We start from the raw sequence: 19,727 nt of genomic DNA, 5'->3' as shown, positions 1-19,727 counted from the left end.
CTCTAACATGGCATGTATTTACAATTTATAGGAAACTTTGTTTTGATGGAATTATCTTTTACCTGCCTTATGGACTAGTATTGCTGTGTGTTTAGTCATAACTGAAGTATTGCTGCTGTTGAATTTGTAGCAAAGTCTATATTTGCTTTTAGTGCTGGTGTGCATTTTCTTGAGACAATGTAGGACAAAGAAAGCTTTTCACTGATAGGAGGGACCATTGGGGACCTGGGATTTATGGTGCTTGTTATTAGTAAGTTGAAGCTGAACTTTTGGAAACATAGGCATGTAAGTTAGGCAAGCAGTTCTTTTCGCAGTAAAGTTGTTTATATTCTCTTTTTCTTAGAAAAATAAAGATTTGTCTTCTGAAACGAGTTAGCAAGTTGACACACATCACAAGCTATTCATTTTTTCATCTCCAGAAATTATGAAAATCATTGGAATTGTGTCAACATTCCTCAGCTTCTGGGAAAGCACATACTCAAACACTTGAGTATTTTTCCCAGCAATATTAATTAAGAGAAGGACAACAACAAAAGAGTTCGAGTTGACTTAGACATCTTGCATAAATAACCGGGAAGTACCAGCAAGCACTGGTGAACTGTTAGGAATTTGGCTCTGTGGCGCTAGTGACTTCTGTGTGTGTATTAACCTGTGCCAGCTATGCAATGGCATAACTAGGAAATTGTACTGTGCCCAAGCTGATTTTCAGGAATTGTTTCCCACTCAGTTGTTTTAAAGCACGGGGCGGGGTGGGGGGGGAAGCATTGATGGTAATGGCAGTGACTCTCAGCACAGAAGTAAGAAACAAGGGCCCCTTTGGAGTTGGAAGAGTGGACATTTCTTTCAGGGCTGGCTGGTGCCTACTACACCAATCTGCTTCTGAATCCCCCTGAGCCTCAGAGGAGGCTCTAGCTCTGCTGCTTTGCTAGAGTCACTTATCAGCATATTGGAATCAGGAACTGACTCACAGGACAATCAGCTCTCAGATTTTATAAAGGGTGTTAGGAAAGAAGGCATCATGGGATAGTGATAATCTGGTGTCACTGTGGACATTTATAATGTACAAAGTCAAATAGAGTCCAAGAACCATTTAAAGAAAAGCTAAAATTCTGCTGATATGTTACTTTATTATTATTATTATTATTTTTAGCATTCTGCTGTAGTCAACATGTTTCAGGGCATGTGATTCATTTGAAATGTTGGTTACTGATTGTTTTACATGCAAAATGGTGTAGAAAGCACTATATTTCTCTTTCACTGAATACAAATACATAGGAACCAATGAATAAATTGGTACAAGCATACAGTTACTCTTTTCAAATGATATTGTTAGTTCAGTTTAATACTATTACAAACATATTAGTTTTCTGTACTGACTTTTTTAAAATTAACACAATAACACCCCCCTCCCCCCCCACACACACACGAGTACTAGCATTCTGGGCTTAAGCAAAATTCTGAATAGAGGAAACTTATTAAAGGCATACTAGGGACAAGAGATCTTTAATTGTAATTGTAGAATATTGTTTTAGAACAGGATAAGACCTGGAGAGAATCTTGTAACACTTGGTAATTTTATAGCTAAAGAAGCAGAAGTCCAGAGGGAGCAAAGTAACCCACTTATGATCAGATCAGTCCAGTGGTCCTTACCAGCTTCCTGCCCTAGTACTCAGCTCTCCTCTGGTCCCCATGTCCTAACCTGTCATGCTTTCACTTAGGAATCTGTTTTCTTGTACTCTTGGGTTATTCCTGGTAATCTCTAATCTGAGCATCCTTCACAAACCGCTCTAACTCTCCCTCATCTTTCCCCTACCCCTAGCAGATTCATTCATAACATGTGTGAATGTGTTTGTGTGCATGCTCTAGACGCTCTCCGGGTATTCATGCAATAGTCAAATTGTATGTCATTTTCAAATCTTATAGTTTCAGTGTATTATTATAAAGTGGTTGTTTTGTTTATTTCAATTTATATTTGAACAGGAAATAGACTTGGAAGCTCAGTTTGCATGTAAGAATGTTATTGAGGAATTCTGTAGGGAAAAGTACCTGTAAGGGAGTGAGGGAAGAGGACGGACGTGACTGTGATGCAGTTGTAACAGGGTCCTCATTGCACCCTACAGGGACAGGGACAGCCCTGAATCGAGGCAGGAGATCTGGCCTCTGTTCCATCACATGTGGCCATTGGATGTGGTGGCACTGAAAAGGAGGACTAATGCCAACATACTGGCTTCATGGGACTTTAGAGCTAGAAAGGGTCTTTAAAATCACCTAATTTAATCATTTTATTATTTAGACAGGGGAACAAGACCATCAGTAAGTTGACTTATCTGAAGTCACACAGATAGGTATAGCAGTAGGTAGCCTCTGATTGTAACATTCAACAAACACAGGAGGCCCATTTAAATCTGAGCTTCATATAAGTATCCTAATGTATACTTATACTAAAATATTATTTAATGTTTACCTGAAATTCAAACTTAAGTGCCCTGTATTTTCTCTATCTACCCTCATCAGACTCCAGTTAAAATTTCTACCTTTATCATATTCTCTTTCCATTGGTTTCACCAGCTCTTTTCGTAAAAGATTTTAAAAACATAGAATGATACAATTTATTCATGTTTTTAAAAAATAATGTAAAATATTACATATCTTTTAGAAAATGTTTGGAAATCAAGAATGAGCATAAGGGACTATAGAAAATATGCACAGATTTCTGTCACTTGGCGATAATCACTGTGGTTTTGGCATATCTGTTTCTAGGGTCCGTTCCAAGGCCGGAGATATTATCTGCATTTTTGTCGAGTTTTAAATAGCATGAGGAGAAGTTTCTTGAGTATCTGACTTATTTTCATATATTAACTGAGACACATGGATTTACAACTAGCAATGATCACCTCAGTTTTTATTGCTATATAATTTATAATGGATTGCCACAGGAGATCATTTGAAAGCATTCGGCCGAGTGAGCCGTAGAGGGGGAATTTAGATTCAGCCTCAAAACTAGAGCAATACGTGACTCTTTAATAATATTGGTTACATACTTAATTAGCAATTAGATTTTTAACAATCTGACATATGCATGTGCTATTCAAAGCCTTTTTATGTTCATGATTCTATGTACATAATTTTACTAAGTATCTATCATTACTCTTTGGATCTTCTTAGATCAAATCACTTTCCATCCCTACGAAGAGGACATTGGTTTTATTCTACTGTCATATTGTATCCCCTCTTACAGCTGAAACTGTCATATCTTGCCACGTTTACCATCCTTTGCTGTTTTCTTTAAAACAGTAAATATATATTTTAAATTTAAAAAATCAGAAATGCTGTTTTCATCAAAACTGAAATAAAAATTTTGCCTCGTTCTGCCTTCCTCATTCTATCCAGTCCTAACCTTTTGCCATACCTCTTTGACTTTCATGTTTATAATTTGTACGTTTGAACTTGAGCATATTTTTGATATGTAAATGTAGACTCCTTTTTTAAGTGTCTTTTAACTAGATGGTAATTTGGGGCGGGGAGTGAGAGTTCACTGGCATACGTATTAACCAATAAATTCTGATATGCTGGATCTTCCCTACTAGAAATGCAATACATATACATCCCATTTTTAAGCCACAGCTAAAGTGAGCAAAATGACCTGATTGGAAACTTTTGATTTCACACAGAGCCCCCTCCAGTCATCCAAGTGCCTAACAATGTTACAGTCACTCCTGGAGAGAGAGCAATTTTGACCTGCCTTGTCGTCAGTGCGGTGGATTACAATCTAACCTGGCAGAGAAACGACAGAGATGTCAGACTGGCAGAGCCCACAAGAATGAGGACCTTGGCCAACCTCTCACTGGAGATAAGGAGTGTGAAAGTCAGCGATGCAGGAGAGTACCACTGTGTGGTGTCCAATGAAGGTGGAGCGGCAGCAGCCTCCGTATTCCTGAGAGTGCAAGGTACTGTGTTGATGGTAACTTCTGAATCTTGGTGTCCTTGTGTCTTGCTCTTTCAGTCTCTGCCCTCCCACACTGGCTATGTCAGAGGGATGACACCTACCCAAGCTATTAGTTTTGAATGAAAGAATGCTTAGGGATCCTCCATTGTTTTAAGGTGATTAAGCTAGAAACTAAAACATCACTAACAAATGGGTAACTTGGCCACCATCTTGACTAATCCCACCAGTTGAAGATGTCTATTTGAAGAGAATATAAAAACTGTCTCTGGATGATTTCATAGTTTTAAATTCTCTCAATTATAATAATTCTTATTGTTTCAATAATCGGTTCAAAAATTCTTCCCCAATTTAAATATTGTCTGATTGCATATATAATTAATTTACTTTCTATTTTTAAATTATATTTGATAATTTTACTAATGTTTTAATTCAAAGTTTCAGATGTTTCTCATTTTATCAAAAGTTAACCAGAGTTTTTCTTTTTGACTTTATTTGTGTGCAGATGTGCGCGCACACACGTGTTTATTGAAAGTAAACTAATATTGAGTCAATCTTGAATTATGTTTCCATGGATCAGATCTCCATATAGCTGCAAACAAAGTATGTTAGCAATATGAATTAATGGCTACTAAATATAGATATACATTATTCCATCAAAGGAAGATCAGGAAATGCTCCAAAGTTTCCTTTCAGTAGTGTCATTTGGTTTCTGAAAGTCTTAATGTAATGAATAAATTACAGCCAGCAGTTTTTCACTGTTAAGCCAAAAGATTTGGTTACTGCCTCAGCTGAATATGTAATTTCTGATCCTTGATGTGGGAGCTTGATTGTTTCAGAATTGGGCCTATTTGGTTTTCACACAGAACAATGTTATAACATCCTTGAAGTAATACTCTTAGGTAGTTCATAAGTAAGTTTATCTAAGAGGCTGACCATTGGGTTTCAAGGCTACCTCTTAGAATGTTATTAGTGACAGAAAAATGAAACTACTTTGAGAATTAGCACAATGGTTGACATCTGATTATAGTGTTCTCCTTGGTAGTTGAGACATTCTGCAATTTGAATGTGTCTTTTGTTAATTGATCTGGTGAAACTTCTAGGAAAATGTTGCCTTTGTAAATAGTTCACTACATTTCTACATAGTAAATGCTTAGATCATGTGTATCAATGCAAGCAGCAAAGTGGCTTACTAGAACTCTGGAACCATTTTACCAAACGGATTGCTTCACATGAAATATATGCTAATGGACTTGCAATTTGATATTGGTTCTTCACTTGATGTCCCTGAGAATGGAATTATAAACACAAAACTAGACTTCATTGTTTTCCCAAGATATTATTTTAGAGCACTCTATTTAGAGCATTAGAGCAAACTTTCATGGGTAAAAAATGATGCAAGGAATTTGTTTCTAAGAAAAGAAAATAGATTGGTAACTGCACATCCAGAGATTCTGTTTCCATAGATCTATTGTGCAGCCTGGGCATTTTTAACAGACTTCTCAGGTGGTACTGTGAACATATTCTGAAAACTACATAGCATCTATTCCCTAGAATGCACTCTGTGATCTAGAAATTGTATCTTGAGGGGAAGCCTTTGACTCTTCTTTCTGCTAAAAGTCATTGTTGTTCAATGCTTTAAATAAGTGCTCAGATAAGATGTTTGTCTTAGTTCATTTTTTTGTCACTGTAACAGAATACCTAAAAATGGTTAATTTATAAAGAAAAGAGATTTATTTTGAGTCTTGGTTCTGGAAGCTGGGAAGTCTGAGAGCATGATTCTGGCATCTGCTTGACTTCTAGTGAGGGCCTTGTACTATGCCTAGCACAGTAAAAAGGGGAAGTGAGTATGTACAGAAGAGAGCACCAGGTGGTGAGTGGCATAGCCTCTGTTTATAGCAAACCACTTTAGCAGTGAAAATCAGTAGCTGAAAGCAATAACTCACTCCCATGAGAAAGCCATTAATATATCTTAATGACCTAATCACCTCTTAAAGGCCCCATTTCCCCACATGAATACAGTGAATTGAATTTCAACGTGAGTTTTAGAATGAACAAATCATATTTAAGATTCAGTAATGTTGTGTAATACCCAAGATATAAATATAAAATGCGAGTTTACATGACCGCTAGTCTATACGAACAAGTGGTTTATAGGCATTCTATCATGGTTTGCCCAATTGGCTTTGAGATTGAGAAATTTAGTGAAAAAGATGGTTTAAGAATCTAACAAAAAATACTCTTGAACTGATCACAATAATTAGAAGAAATAAAAGTCTGTAACAAATTATAACTATCTGAACACATTTTATGCACTTTTGGAAACCCAATGAATGTGCTGGTGCAAAGTTATGAATATTTGATGAGTTAAACTATAGCTAGAGGTATAATTTATGGTAAGTTGAGATGATTTAAATCTGTTGACATGTGGTCTTAATTACAAATTATTTTAATCTTAGAGAGTTGAATGTTTTAAAAGCAGAAATAAAAAAGTTCTAGAAAACTCAAAAGATACAAATATTACATAAATGGAGTATCACTTTAGGAATAGTTTCCTTACTTGCACACAAATTAGGAAAACATAGTTCATAGCTCCATTTGGGTTCCCCTTTGAGAATTATTTCTGTTGGGAATACTTGAAGGGTTAAAAAAAAATCCAGACTTTTACAAATTTTACACTAGTTTCACAAAATTTAAGCAAGAATTTTCTGGTTTAAAATAACATTTGTTTAGCATTAAATCCTCTCCTCACCTAATAGTAAAACATCTATAAAAATTCCAAAATACAAAATTAAAGAATACTAAAAACAAGAGGAAATTAAAAGCAGCAAAAATTCTAGGAGGAATTTTATATACACTATATTTTTAAATTTATGTACATATGAATATATAAGTATGTATCCGTAGTATTATATTTTAAGATCAGTAGGATGAAAATCAACATCAGTCCATTTTTTTTTCCTGTCCACATGAAAGTTGGGAGGAAGTTGCTTGGTCCCTGTTTCATAGTTTGCTTTAAAAAGAAAATGTTATTTTGCAACTTCTCATGCAAAAAATCTCAACATAACCCAAGCTTATCATAAGGACCAAGGAAAGTTTTCATCTGGGTCCTGAAGCTTCAAGACTTATGACCAAAGCCAGAGGCCCTGTGTCCATCAGAGCTTGCCTAGTGTGATCCAAACATTCTCATCTACTTCCTGCAGCTTTTGGACTGCAGATAGCAAGCTACAAGTCCCAGTACTACCCAAGTTCAAATCATGGAACTTAGGAAAGGTATCCTATATCACACCCATCCAGGAGCTTGGATGCCATCACCACAAGCCCAGATATTACCTGCACAGGCCCTGGAAGGTTTAGAAATGTTCTCCACATCCTATAGATTTTGGACCACAGTTTCTAGTGCCCAAAGCCCTGATGGCATTTGTGCTTGTCCCTTGTGACCTGGAGAAATCATCAGCTTGGTTTGACAGCTTCACAAAGGGAGCTAACAGTGCTGCAAGCACCAATTGCAGCCACCCATGGGACTTAAGAAAAGTCCTGTTTGTGTTCCACATTACCAGTGCCACAGATCCTCATGTCACTTGTGCTTACCCTGCAGCACCTGGGAAAGGTCCCTAACAGAAGTGTGGCTGCTTTTGCCACAGGTCTAGGTATCTCCCATATTTATCCTGAGAGTCCTGGGGAAAGTTTCCTTTAATCCTGTGGCTTGAGGCTCATGACTCCTGGTGCCCCAATCCTTGATGTCACCTATACTTGCTCTGAGGTACCTGACAACAGTTCTCTCCTCATCCCACATGACTGAGATGTGGCACCTGCCACCACAAACCAAGAGCCTGAGGAAGGCTTTTGGAAGCTTGCATCTACTGCAAAGTCATAGAAGTGACTTCATGAACTGTTGTAGTTTAGCCTGTTGGGGGACTCGCAGGCACTGCTGACACCAGTCAAAGATAAACAAGTCACATGGGTCTGCTTTTGAATCCCCTGTAACAAAACCCAAAGAACCTTCCAATTAACATACTATCTCTTATCTAAACAATGAAAATATATTTTCTCGTGAAAGCACTTTATAAAATTATAAGAAGGAAATGTTACACCAGATGTGCAGACATCACCATAAGGACACAAGAAACATAAACAGAAATATAACAGCCCCAAAGAAAAAGAATAATTCTCCATAAATAGACTGTAATTAAAAAATGGGCTGAGGTTGTAGCTCAGTGGTAGAACACTTGCCTCGCATGTGTGAAGCACTGGGTTAGATCCTCAGCACCACGTAAAAATAAATAAACAAACATATTGTGTCCATCTACAAATTAAAAAAAAATTAAAAAAACAATTATGAAATGCCTACAAAAGAATTTAAATATCAAACCTAAGAAAACTCAATGAGATGAAAGAGAATATAAACTACAAAAAAGAATGAGAAAAACAATTCAGGGTATGAATTAGAAATTTACCAAAGAGTTAGAAATCATAAAAAGACAACCAATTAGATGCCAGGCGCAGTGACGAATGCCTGTAATCCCAGAGGCTTGGGAAGCTGAGGCAGGAGGATTGTGAGTTCAAAGCCAGCCTCAGCAAAAGCGAGGCACTAAGCAACTCAGTGAGACACTGTCTCTAAATAAAAAATAAAATAGGGCTGGGGATGTGGCTCAATGCCACTGAGTCAATCCCCAGTACCCTCCCCCGCAAAAAAAAAACAACGCAAAAAACAAAACAAAACAAAAAACAATTAGATATCTTGGAGTTAAAAAAAAAAACTTTGATCAAGGAAATAGAAAATACAATAAAAAGCTGCTCCAATAGACAACACCAAGCAGTAGGAAACTTGAGGATGGATCTTTTGAATTGTAAATATATATGCATCCAACATGGGACCATCCAAATATTTAAAACAAATATTGTATGTAAAGGAAAACTCTAATATAATAATAGTTGAAGACTTAAATTCCTACTTTCCCCAATCAGCCAATCATCCAGACAGAAACTCAACAAAGGAACATCTGAGTTGAATCATACTCTAAAGCAAAGGGACCTAATAGGCATTATGGAACTTTTCACCCAATGTCAGTGGAGTACACATTCTTCTCATCAGCACATGGATATTCTCCAGGTTAGATCATATGTTAAGTCACAAATCTCAAATTTAAAACAAAAATGAATAAAGCTATAAATTAAGAAGAAGAATGGAAAGTACACAAATACCTGGAAATTGAATAACATTCTCCTGTGATCAATGGGTAATTGAAAAAATGGGAGTTCATAACCCACTTGAAGAAAAGTGTGAAAGATGATATATCAAGAACTATGTAATGTTTTGAACAACCAACAATAAAAAAAAAAAAAAAAAAAAAAGAAAAAATTAAAAGGCAAATAAGAAAATTTCTAGAAATAAATGAATATGATAATAAGAGAATGTGAATGAGTGACATGTTCATTTCAGTATGCGAATTCCTCACTATGAAGATAATAACACAATTAGACAAAGGAAATTCCTCAGGAAAGGGATTTCCCTCAAGCAGGATTTATCACTAACTCAGAAGTTCAGCTATACAAACAACCAAATAGAAGCCAGCTGACCACTGCTGTGCTTAGGGGGGAAAAAAAGATCCATGTCTGTAAAATGTGAATATCATTCTTTGGGGGTTGTGAAATGTTAAGTGACATTTTTATTCATGCTTTCCTATACTTGAAAGAAATTATTTCATAGGAACGGATTATTTTAAAACTTGGCATAAATAAATTTTTTAATGTTCATATTAATTTTATTGGGAAATTGAATTTTGAATGGCTTTATGTGTTTTCTATCTATATTGGGATGTTTTATCCCTTTTTTATTTAAAATAATTAAAAGATAATTTAAAATAAAGAAATAAGAATATAATAATGCCTCTCAAAAAAGAAAAGCAATAAGATTTAAAAACTTGTGTTAGGTCAATATCAATCTATCAGAAGAAATATCTCTTATCTGTTGTATGGAAATAAAGAATACAAAATAAGGATCTACTATGCTATTCCTCAAATATAGAAATGTTTAGTTCTAAAAAAATTGATCTTAGAAAAGGTAATTCTAAGATTCATTTGTAGGCACAGTCGTTCTCGTAGGTGTACCAGTATGCTGGCAATTTCATGTTGTATGCTAGCTTTTGATACCTTGATTTTTATTTTTTTTTATGATGCAGTTCACTCTTTAAAGAAAAAGAAACACTCCCTTGGCTGAGTTTCTTCTGATTCACTTTGGTAGATAGACCTCGTTTAACTTATTTGTACAGGTTGTCACTTTTATTTCTGAGTGCTAATGAGCCCTCTGCATTGCTGTTCTTATATGCGGGGAAAAAAAACAAACACACACACACATTCTTACTCATTGACCTTTTTCTTTCATGTTTGTTTAAACACAGCCCCTTTCCCCAAAGAATATTGTATCACACTTGTGGACCACTCATGATGTGGGAAGAACTTACTCTAATAAAGCTTCACTTTTGAGAATCTTGGCTAATATTAATTTTATTATCCTCAAATGACTAGTCTTCTAGAAACGTGCTTTGCAAGCCCATGTATTTGTCTTCTCTGAACGCTTTTTTTTTAATAGTATGAGATTTATGGAATTTACCTGACATCGCTTAGAGTTGAGATGATGACTTCATTTGGTTTTCAGATAAGATTACTTGTAACTGGACAACTTATTTGAGAAGTTCATCTCATATCTATAAAATGTCAGAAGTTATTTTATGTATTTAAAAAATCTCTTTGGTACCTAATACCATTGAGAGTTGTTTGTAAACTAAAATGTGTTATGATGTAAAGTATCAAGTTAGTACAAAAATTCCTAATTGAAAGCTTAAGCATCTGAAATATTGTAGCACTGAATTACAGAGTATGCTTCTTTAAATTTTTTCTGAACCAAAAGTGAAGTCCAAAAAAAAAAAAAGTGAAGTCTAACAAAAGTAATTGTACATTTGCACAATTTCAATTGATAAATAAATTAAGTTTTCTTGTAAGAAGAGTTTAGCCTTCACTCAATTTATCCACCACATGCAGTCTCCATGGTTAAGGGCAAGTTTCTGTTATAACACATTCCAATTCTGTGCAGTAAAATGTACAAATGACTATCATCTGTTTCATTTTCTTTTGCCTTTCATCCAAAGCATTCATGTTCTATAAAGATGTTAAAACACTTTAATTATAGATGGAAGGAATTATATCTTCCTAAAACTTAGAAGACATTAAAATGTCTTAAAATAGAACTTACAAGGAGAAGTTAAATTAGACTTATTTAGATTATAAAAAGAAAGGGATGTGGATGACTTAACATTTCAAGCATATAAGAAAATCATTATAAAGAAGCTATAAACCATGAACATTTTAATTTTCATCAAAAAAAAAATGGACCATGTGAAAATGTGTGTTAGCCAAACCTGATGATTTTAAGAGAGATAACAGGAAGGACATCCAGATGTTGGGGAGGTTCGATGCTGGAATGTAGTAGCTGGGGCATAGATATGTCCTTTCACAAGGCAGTGTCCACAGGGGGGGAGAGAGCAGATGAGGAGTCAGCAAACATTTCAATCACTAAGTTTTTCAGAGAAAGCTACTGACATTTGAAAAATGGGTGTCCATGGCATATATTATGTCATCTAAACCTCACAAATTATGTTATTCTCTGCTAAAATCTGTTTCCACTCATGGCACTTCTGATGCCAAATGTGTAGAGTTTTCCCCCCACACAATGAAATTTCCTACTCTCTGAACACCAGTAAGGTGTGTATCAACTCAGTTCTGACACCACCTCAAGTTAACATTAGATCCCACAGGTCAAGGGCTCACTTCAGATGCCAATCACAAGTTCCGGCCCTGCTGTACTTCTGACCAACCAGAGAATATATAAAATCAGAGGATCCCAGGACTACCTCTTCAGGGTTTAATAATTTGCTAGAATGGCTCACAGAACTGAAGAATATACTTTACTTACAATTACTAGTTTATTATAAAGGATAAAAAAAAAAGCACTTTGCATTAACCATTTTATTATTGAAGGGTCCTGAAACAACCAGATGAAGAGGTGCACAGCACAAGCTCCTGTCCCTGTGGACGCCGGGGTGCCAGCTATAGGTCAAGTGCTTCCCTGAGCTCTCTGAGCTGCACTGGTGGATTCATCTGACAGGAGGAGGGGTCGTGTTAACCCTCCATCTATAGCTGGTCAGTCTGAAGTATGATTGACAACCAGCTGGCATCTGAAGTGGGGGTCAGTCTTGGGGGACTGAGCCTTTATAGTGTGGCAGTTGAACTGAATGAAAGGACACCCAGCTAATGTCCACAGGAGAATTGCCCCACGTGTGTGGAAATACACCCCTGTTGAGTGGTGCTAAGTGGTATGTGAGTGGAGGGGAGACAGAGTGCTTTGTTCCTCTTGTAAGTACAACTCAGAAATAGGCAAGAGGAAGAGATGCTAGGCTAAGCGTAGAGGAGGTAGGCCAAACTGGAGCTTCTGTGCCTCTCCAGGTATTCTGCTTTCCCAGCACCTCCTTGGGTTCGTAAACCGAGAAGCTGTCTGAACCCTGACAGGATAGGTTTTTATAGAGGTTCCATAATGTAGGCATGATTGATTAAATCATTAACCACTACCTATTTCTAGCCCTCCTCTCCACCCTGGGGGTCAGGGGTTGGTGCTGAAAGTTCCACTCCTGTCATCATGCCAAGGTCTTTCTTGTAACCAGCCCGCATCCTGTGGCTCTCTAAGAGTCCCCAGCTCCAAGTCATTCTGTAGCGTATGAAAATGGCACTTATCACTTGGGAGGTTCCAGGAATTTTAGGAACTCTGCCAGGAACTAGGACAAAGATCCAATATGTTTTCATTATATCACAAGATTACATATTGGCATCTGTATTTTTTCCTAAGGAAGTAGAGTTAGTGGTTAATGGTTAGTTAGGGGTTAGTGACTTGCCCCAGGTTACAAAACCAGCAAGTGGCCAAACCCACATCCTATCTAAGGTCTCCACCATGGGATGTGGCTTCATTTTTCTGCATTCTATTCAGAAACGCCTATATATGCTATTCATAGGTAGGTATAAAGCACAGGCAGTCAGAGGAAAGTGAAGAAGTGTGGGGAAGGGGGTGGAGAAAAACAAAGTGTTCACAAGTATGGATGGAAGGATGAGAGCACTAAATAAATAAATAAATAAATAAATAAATAAATAAAAACAGAAAAGGCACATCTATCTCCTGTCTCATGGAGATCTTTTTAAAAACTCTGAAATTGCAGCATTGTGTGTAATGACTGCTTGGAGGAAAGACTGCCAGGTTATAATTCTCTGTCCCTCTTACTCCTTTGATGCCTCAGAATGAACCAGGTGTATTGTGACAGTTTGGTGAATCCTTTGACTTAAGTTATGGTAGAGTCGCTATTAAGGAGAGCTGCAGAGGGGGTAGAGAGCTGTAAACATGCTACTGGAAGAAGCACACAGAGAAAAAATGATTGCTGGCCTGTGAGCTCTATCAAGACAGGGCCTCAAATTTTGTTCTGTTTTGTCTTTAGTGCCTGTGCACATCCTGTGTCTGTGGGAAAATTAGTGAGAAGCACAGTGTGTGGACATAGAAGTTTTGCAACTATGAACAAGATTTATGTCATGTATTAAATATATATTTATGTTGTGTACTATTTCCTCCAAATATTTTTTAATTATTTATACATTAATTTTCCAACTAAAAAATAAATTTTCTTTCTAAATATTATATACATATTACAGGAAATAATAGATAACTTGCAATTTTATACATGAGGAAGGGGTGCAATATTAGTTATAAATAAAAACTCAGTTAAATGATACAAAGCAGGAATATTTATTTGCATCTGAAGAAAGATATGATGTTAGGAACATGTGGTTCATGAACATGTGAATCTGGTAGCTAGTGATCATGATGACAGGTTCTCCCTTTATGCCGTGCTCCAAGGCACTACCTCCATCATTCTGTTTAGAAGGTACACTTTTTTTTTCATAATAATGAAACAAATCTATAACAGCTGAAGTGCCTTGTTTAAAAATCCTTGCCAGAAAGGGTTAGAGTGGATGTCTTATTTGTTTATACAGTTATTCCTCATTCATTAATTTATCCAAAAATTCTCAGGCATTGTGGTCCTTACTGAGGCAAATGAGAAGGGAATAATATCACTCTCTTCAAAGAGCCCATAACTTAAAAGAAATACTGAGATAAAGCAAATTTTTGCAGCACAGTGTGGTGAGAACTATATCACTGTGTTCCAGAGCCTATAATTCTGTCTCAAAGTGATGAATTGAGATTGAAAGGGACTTCATGGAGGAGAGGGTGACTGAAGGTGACTCATCCTGTGCCAGGCTGAGGTGAGGAATGTTTTTCCCGGTGGAGAAAACCACATGTGCAAAGCCAGGGAGGAATGAGGTGTGGGCTTGCTGAGTGTGGAAGACCCAGCGGAGTAGGGAGACCCATCTCCATGCTTTTGGATTTTCTGTTCCCTGCTCTCTCTGGTAGCCTTTTCATTATAATTGGAGGAAAATATTTAAGTTTGTGGGATTTTGCAGGATTGATTCAGCAAAATGACAAAATAATGCAGCAGTGTTCTGTGGGCTTGAGACTGGACAAAGAAGGGAGAGAAGGGTTAGGATGGCAGTTGTGAATCTCAGACTGGACTCCCAAGATTGGTGTTCTCCAGCTACCCTGTGCTTGCTTCACTGACCAGAACCTAAGGTAGCAAATGAATTTGTTCAGCAACATCAATTAACTCTCAGATTTTTAAAAATTTCCTTGAAGAAGTTCTATATAGCCCTACTATCATAAATTTTTGGTTCTGTAATTCTTGCATATTGTGCACAATTTCCCCCTTTTAAAATACTGTAAGCAATTTTTTGTTTTTGTTTTTGTTTTTGCAATGCCAGGGGGTCAAACAGCCTCAGTCAAAAGATGTTGCCACATTGAGTCTGGATCAGGAGATACACATATGTTAAACGTCACTAGTCTTCTAATAGGCCATGAAGTGATAAAGTTAATTATGATTCACAACTCTCTTTCAGCCAAATGGGAATTAATCTAAGCTTTGACCTTTCTCTCCTATTTGGAAGTGCTATGAATTTTAGGAAATTGCTATAAAGCGGAGCGAGTTAAAGAAAAGGCTTTGTGATAATCAATGCTAGTTATCATTTAGTTGAAGATTTTCTAAGTGTGAGAGAGTAAAACTTCTTAAATTTTGTCCTCCTTATCCATCTTTTTTTGTCTTAACCTATTTTTGACAAATTAAAAAATTCCTGAATTAATTATTTTTTGTTAAGAAATAAAAAAATAATAGCATTAAGTGGAATAAATGTTAACCTATAAATAATCACTAAGAATTACTTAAATTATACACAAGGTAGCAAGCATCTCCTGCATCAACATCTTCACAACTTAATTGGAAATTATAAATCATTGATTTTGAAAAAAAAATCTGTATCATCAAGATTCTAAGATTAAAATGGAATATGTAATTTATCACTGCATATATCTCAAAGTATTGCCCTTCTTTCACCAGCTGAGTTTCATAACCACATTGGATGTGGAATTTTGCAGCAAATTGAGCTTATAACTGTCAAGATAGTTTTTTTTGGTCTAGCTCTTTTCCTGTGTGTTTTGTTGTCAATGCACCACCTACTGGTAAGTTAAGGAATTAGCAATTTTCCCTCAGAATTGGTACTTGTCTCTCTAGCCCAGGGCTGTCCAATTGGACTTTCTACAATGATGGAAATATTCTCTGTCTGCACTGTGCTCAACGGTAGCCACTAGCTACACATGGCAATTGAGCACTTAAAATCTGACTAGTGACCTAAGGATTTCACTTTGACATATGATCTAATTTTAGATAATTTGAATTTAAATAGACTTATGTGACTATATTTGTGGCTGCTGTATTGCACAGTACAATTCCAGTCTTTTTGGGGAAAGAAGAAAGGTAAAAATAGTGAAGGTAGAATAGTAAGAGACGTTTTGTGAAACGCACTGCATCTGTCACACTGATTAATTCATTTGGATTGTTGTCATTCAGGAGCCACTACCGTTTTGGAGAGGTTGTAACCAGGTCTTCATATTTCCATTGATGGGATATCATTTGGGAATACTGCATTTGGTTCCATATCTCCTTCCTCAGGCAACTGATTTCTGTTTTTGTTTGATGTGTTTAGTTGATTGTTTTTAGTTCCATTCTTTGCTCTTGGGAAGAAACCCCTGACCTACTGTCTAGTAGAGGAAAACTTAAAATGTTAAAATATATCCCATTGCCATTTATTTTCACTAAAAATTAAGGCAAAGTTAAGTGAACAAGCACATCTGTGCACTGTAAATTGTTCTTGGAGATTTTTGTCATTTTCATTGGGCAGGTTTCCTGTGTGAAAGTCAGCATCAGAACTAGGGAGAGTCACCTCCTCAATCAGAAATGGAAGTAATGCATTGAGAAAAAAAGTGCCAGTGTGTTTTAAATAAACAAATTGACCTGAATCAGTGGCTAAACATCTAATTAGAATGGGATGTAGCTACTAATTATGATTCTCGGCAAGCTCAACAATAGTCATTATGTAACCTTTTGAAGGAAAATAAAACTATTTAGAAGAAAGGTCAGAAATTCTATAAAACACATTTTACTGACTGCAATTTAATAGAAATTGGTTTCAGTAATTATATTCTAGTCATCTTCCATTTTCTCCGGTAGCATTGCTTGATGTTAGATCATTTAGCATTTTCAGGGCATGTGTTGCCCACAAAGAAAAATCTACTGGGGAACATCACAAATCAATCATGTTTTCAGAAATAGGAATAAATTGGAGGTTTGGTTGAACGTAGGATTTAATGATGGTCCCGTGGGTCACTGACCTTATCTTTCATGTTTCCATGCTAACTTCAGTGGGTTACTGGAGTCACAACAGCAGTTTTCGATTTCATCATGTAAATCCTTTCATTTTTTTGTTGTAACACATGCCATCATATTACTGCTTACATTTCAAACCATTCTTTATATGACAGAGTCTGGTGAATCTCAAGAAACATTTGTAGAGTTATTATGTGAAAGTATTGCTTAAATCAGCTCACCCCAATTTAGAAATTATATCATGTGAGTGTGGCAATATTTTACAAAATAGACTAAGGCAGTTGGTCACTTTTAAGGTGACAATGGTGGCTAACTTTTTGAATTCTTGTACTGGTCAGGTTTTCAAGTACAATTTAGAATAAGTGGTGGGGGATATATATGTGTGTGGTATGAATTTTTTAAAATATTTTTTAGTTGTAGTTGGACACAATACCTTTATTTTATTTATTTTTATGGGGGGTACTGAGGATCGAACCCAGGGCCTCTCACATACTAGGCAAGCGCTCTACCATTGAGCCCCAACCCCAACCCCATCGTGTGGTATGAGTTTCAATTTTTGTTTAAAACAGACTGTTTCCCCTTTGTGACAATGGAAAGCAGTTCTCTTGTGAGGTGCAGCCTCTGAAGGCTGTACAGAAGGAAGGTCCTGTTTTACGCAGGAGTCCTGGTTCAGTCTGAACATGTTCAGCACACAGCTGATGTCCCCTTCCTAATCACATGCTGCCACATGGAAATCAAAGGGCCAGACTAGACAGAGCCGCCTTTTCTCCTGAATGTTATTTCTGTATGAACATTAGATTATTAATTTGTTTTCTATGGTATCAGGAAAGGGTGGATGTCTGTGATTAATTAGTCTGTCACCAGAGAGAATACTGCAGTAAAAAAAGGAAATATTTCTCAAGATGATTGATGAAATAAGTCTCTAATGACCAGAATTACTTCACTAAGTATGAAATTTGTATTATCACAACCACATGCTCTTTATATCATAACTTTTTAAAACATGTGCCAAATGATAGAGGCATCAGCATATTTTTTCCCTGTCAGTAAAACATGAAAAGACTATTTTTATCTATTTTATTGAATTTTCTAATAAATCCTGAGTATCTGGAAATACCTAAAATTTCTGGAGAATTAAGTAAGTATTATTTATAAATAAGTGTGTAATCTAAATATAATATGCAAATATAAGGATAGTGGTGATCAATTTTCCTTTGTAAATGTTGAGGTAATATATAGGCATAGATGGATTTGGAACACTGTATTGTTTATTTGTCATTCTTTACCAAATAATGTAATATTGATAATAAAAGCAAGAGTTACGCAATGCCTAATAAATGTCAGGAATCATTCTAGGTGTTTTATGTATATTAATGTAGCTAACCCATTGTGAACAGGATGATGATGATGATGATGATGATGATGATGATTGACAGACATAAGCGAGCCAGCAAGGCCTGAGTTTGACTCATAGCTCTACTTTTGCATGACATTGGAAAATCATTTTTCCATTCTTAGTTTTTTTTTTTTAATCTGTAAAATGGTAACAACACTTTAATTCATAGGATTATTGTGGAAAATAAATGATGGTTCTCGGGTTAGCTCCCTGGCACATGATAGGCATTTAAGAAATTGAGTCCCCCTTCTTTAAGTAAGTTATAACTATAAGAAAGAGATCCAGTCCTTAATTTTATACAATGTACTGCTGGGTTTCTGTTCTCGTGACTAAAAGGCTCAGGGGTCACTCTAGATAAACTGGGCTAACTGGGCTGCACGAAATAACCACACAAGAGACACAAATACCTTTTTCTTTGGGGTTGCTGTGACGGCTCCTCTGACCTTAAAGGTCCGCAGAAAGAAAGAGGGAGCACGCACTGACCCCTTTTATTGAGGAGAAGCTATTCAAATGAGGCAAGGGGACAGGTTTCAGGGGGCTGAGTCTATCTTCATGATGTCCACTGTCAGCAGGTTGACTGACACCTGGGTAGGCCACACCCAAGGGCACAGTAAGAGGAGGGGACACACACAAGGCACTTCCATGGAAGATTCTATCCTAAACAGGGCAAGGGGTTATATTACAAAGGGACAGGTGAGCATAGCTTCACCCATGGGGCTGTAGCAAGACACACCCATTTCTGTGACTGAGCGCCTCAGCACCCAGCTGGGGAGTATAACTCAGTCACCCATAAGGTTGGCCTCCCACAATGTATCTTTTGACTTGGTATCCTGTGAAATCTCTGAGGACTGCAAATAGTAGGAACTTCATAAATATTCGTTGAGTGGAAAAATGAAAATACAAAAATTTGCCTAGGTACTCTAAATACTTCAGTGATGAAAAATATTGTAAGTTACTGGCTTAGGTTAAAAGTATGAGCATTATCTGGTGAATCTGTCAGCAACAGTTAAATCACCTTAAAGAGAAAGTCATTAGGTCTCTTCTTGAAGAATTTCCTACCAGAAGCTTAAAAGCAGCAGGTCACTCTGGGCTGACAGGAGATGTGTCTGCAAGTGGGAAGATCATGTTAGCAGTTTCCAAGAGAGATGAGGTTTTTCTCCTTCCCTGATCTTGGTAGGCAGAGAGAGAGATGCCTGTTTTCATGACCAGTTATAATTTATTTTGTCAACCCTACCACTAGTAGTACAGGAAAACAAGTCTTAAAAGTGTTTCTTTTTATTGTTAATGTCTTACATATTTATGTATAACTATTTTAAGACTTTAGTGAGGAGTCATAAAAACTTATGCATTTTGTTTTTGTTAGAATTTAAAAATAAAAATAAAAAAATGCCTCCTTACCCCAGAGAGCCATGTTCCTATGTTCCAGCTTGCTCATAAAAAGCCAGCTGTTGTGAGGATCACGGTGTCAATGGTGGACAGTGGTGGTGGTGATGTTAATGGTGATGATGGTGGTGGTTTTGAA

At 36.6% G+C, this 19,727-nt stretch overlaps 1 protein-coding gene across 1 annotated transcript in view; it reads left to right on the top strand.

Moving 5' to 3' along the window:
• Hmcn1 (hemicentin 1) overlaps positions 1-19,727 on the top strand; it is a 385,362-nt gene that overhangs the window by 158,288 nt on the left and 207,347 nt on the right. The window contains exon 11 of the mRNA XM_027934946.2: positions 3,672-3,947. Within this exon, the coding sequence (XP_027790747.2) occupies positions 3,672-3,947 (276 nt within the window). The remainder of the gene's footprint in view (positions 1-3,671; positions 3,948-19,727) is intronic.

This window comes from Marmota flaviventris, chromosome 12 (genome assembly GCF_047511675.1).
Source record: "Marmota flaviventris isolate mMarFla1 chromosome 12, mMarFla1.hap1, whole genome shotgun sequence".
In the NCBI taxonomy this organism is placed as follows: domain Eukaryota; kingdom Metazoa; phylum Chordata; class Mammalia; order Rodentia; family Sciuridae; genus Marmota; species Marmota flaviventris.
This window is presented reverse-complemented; position numbering and strand designations above follow the sequence as displayed.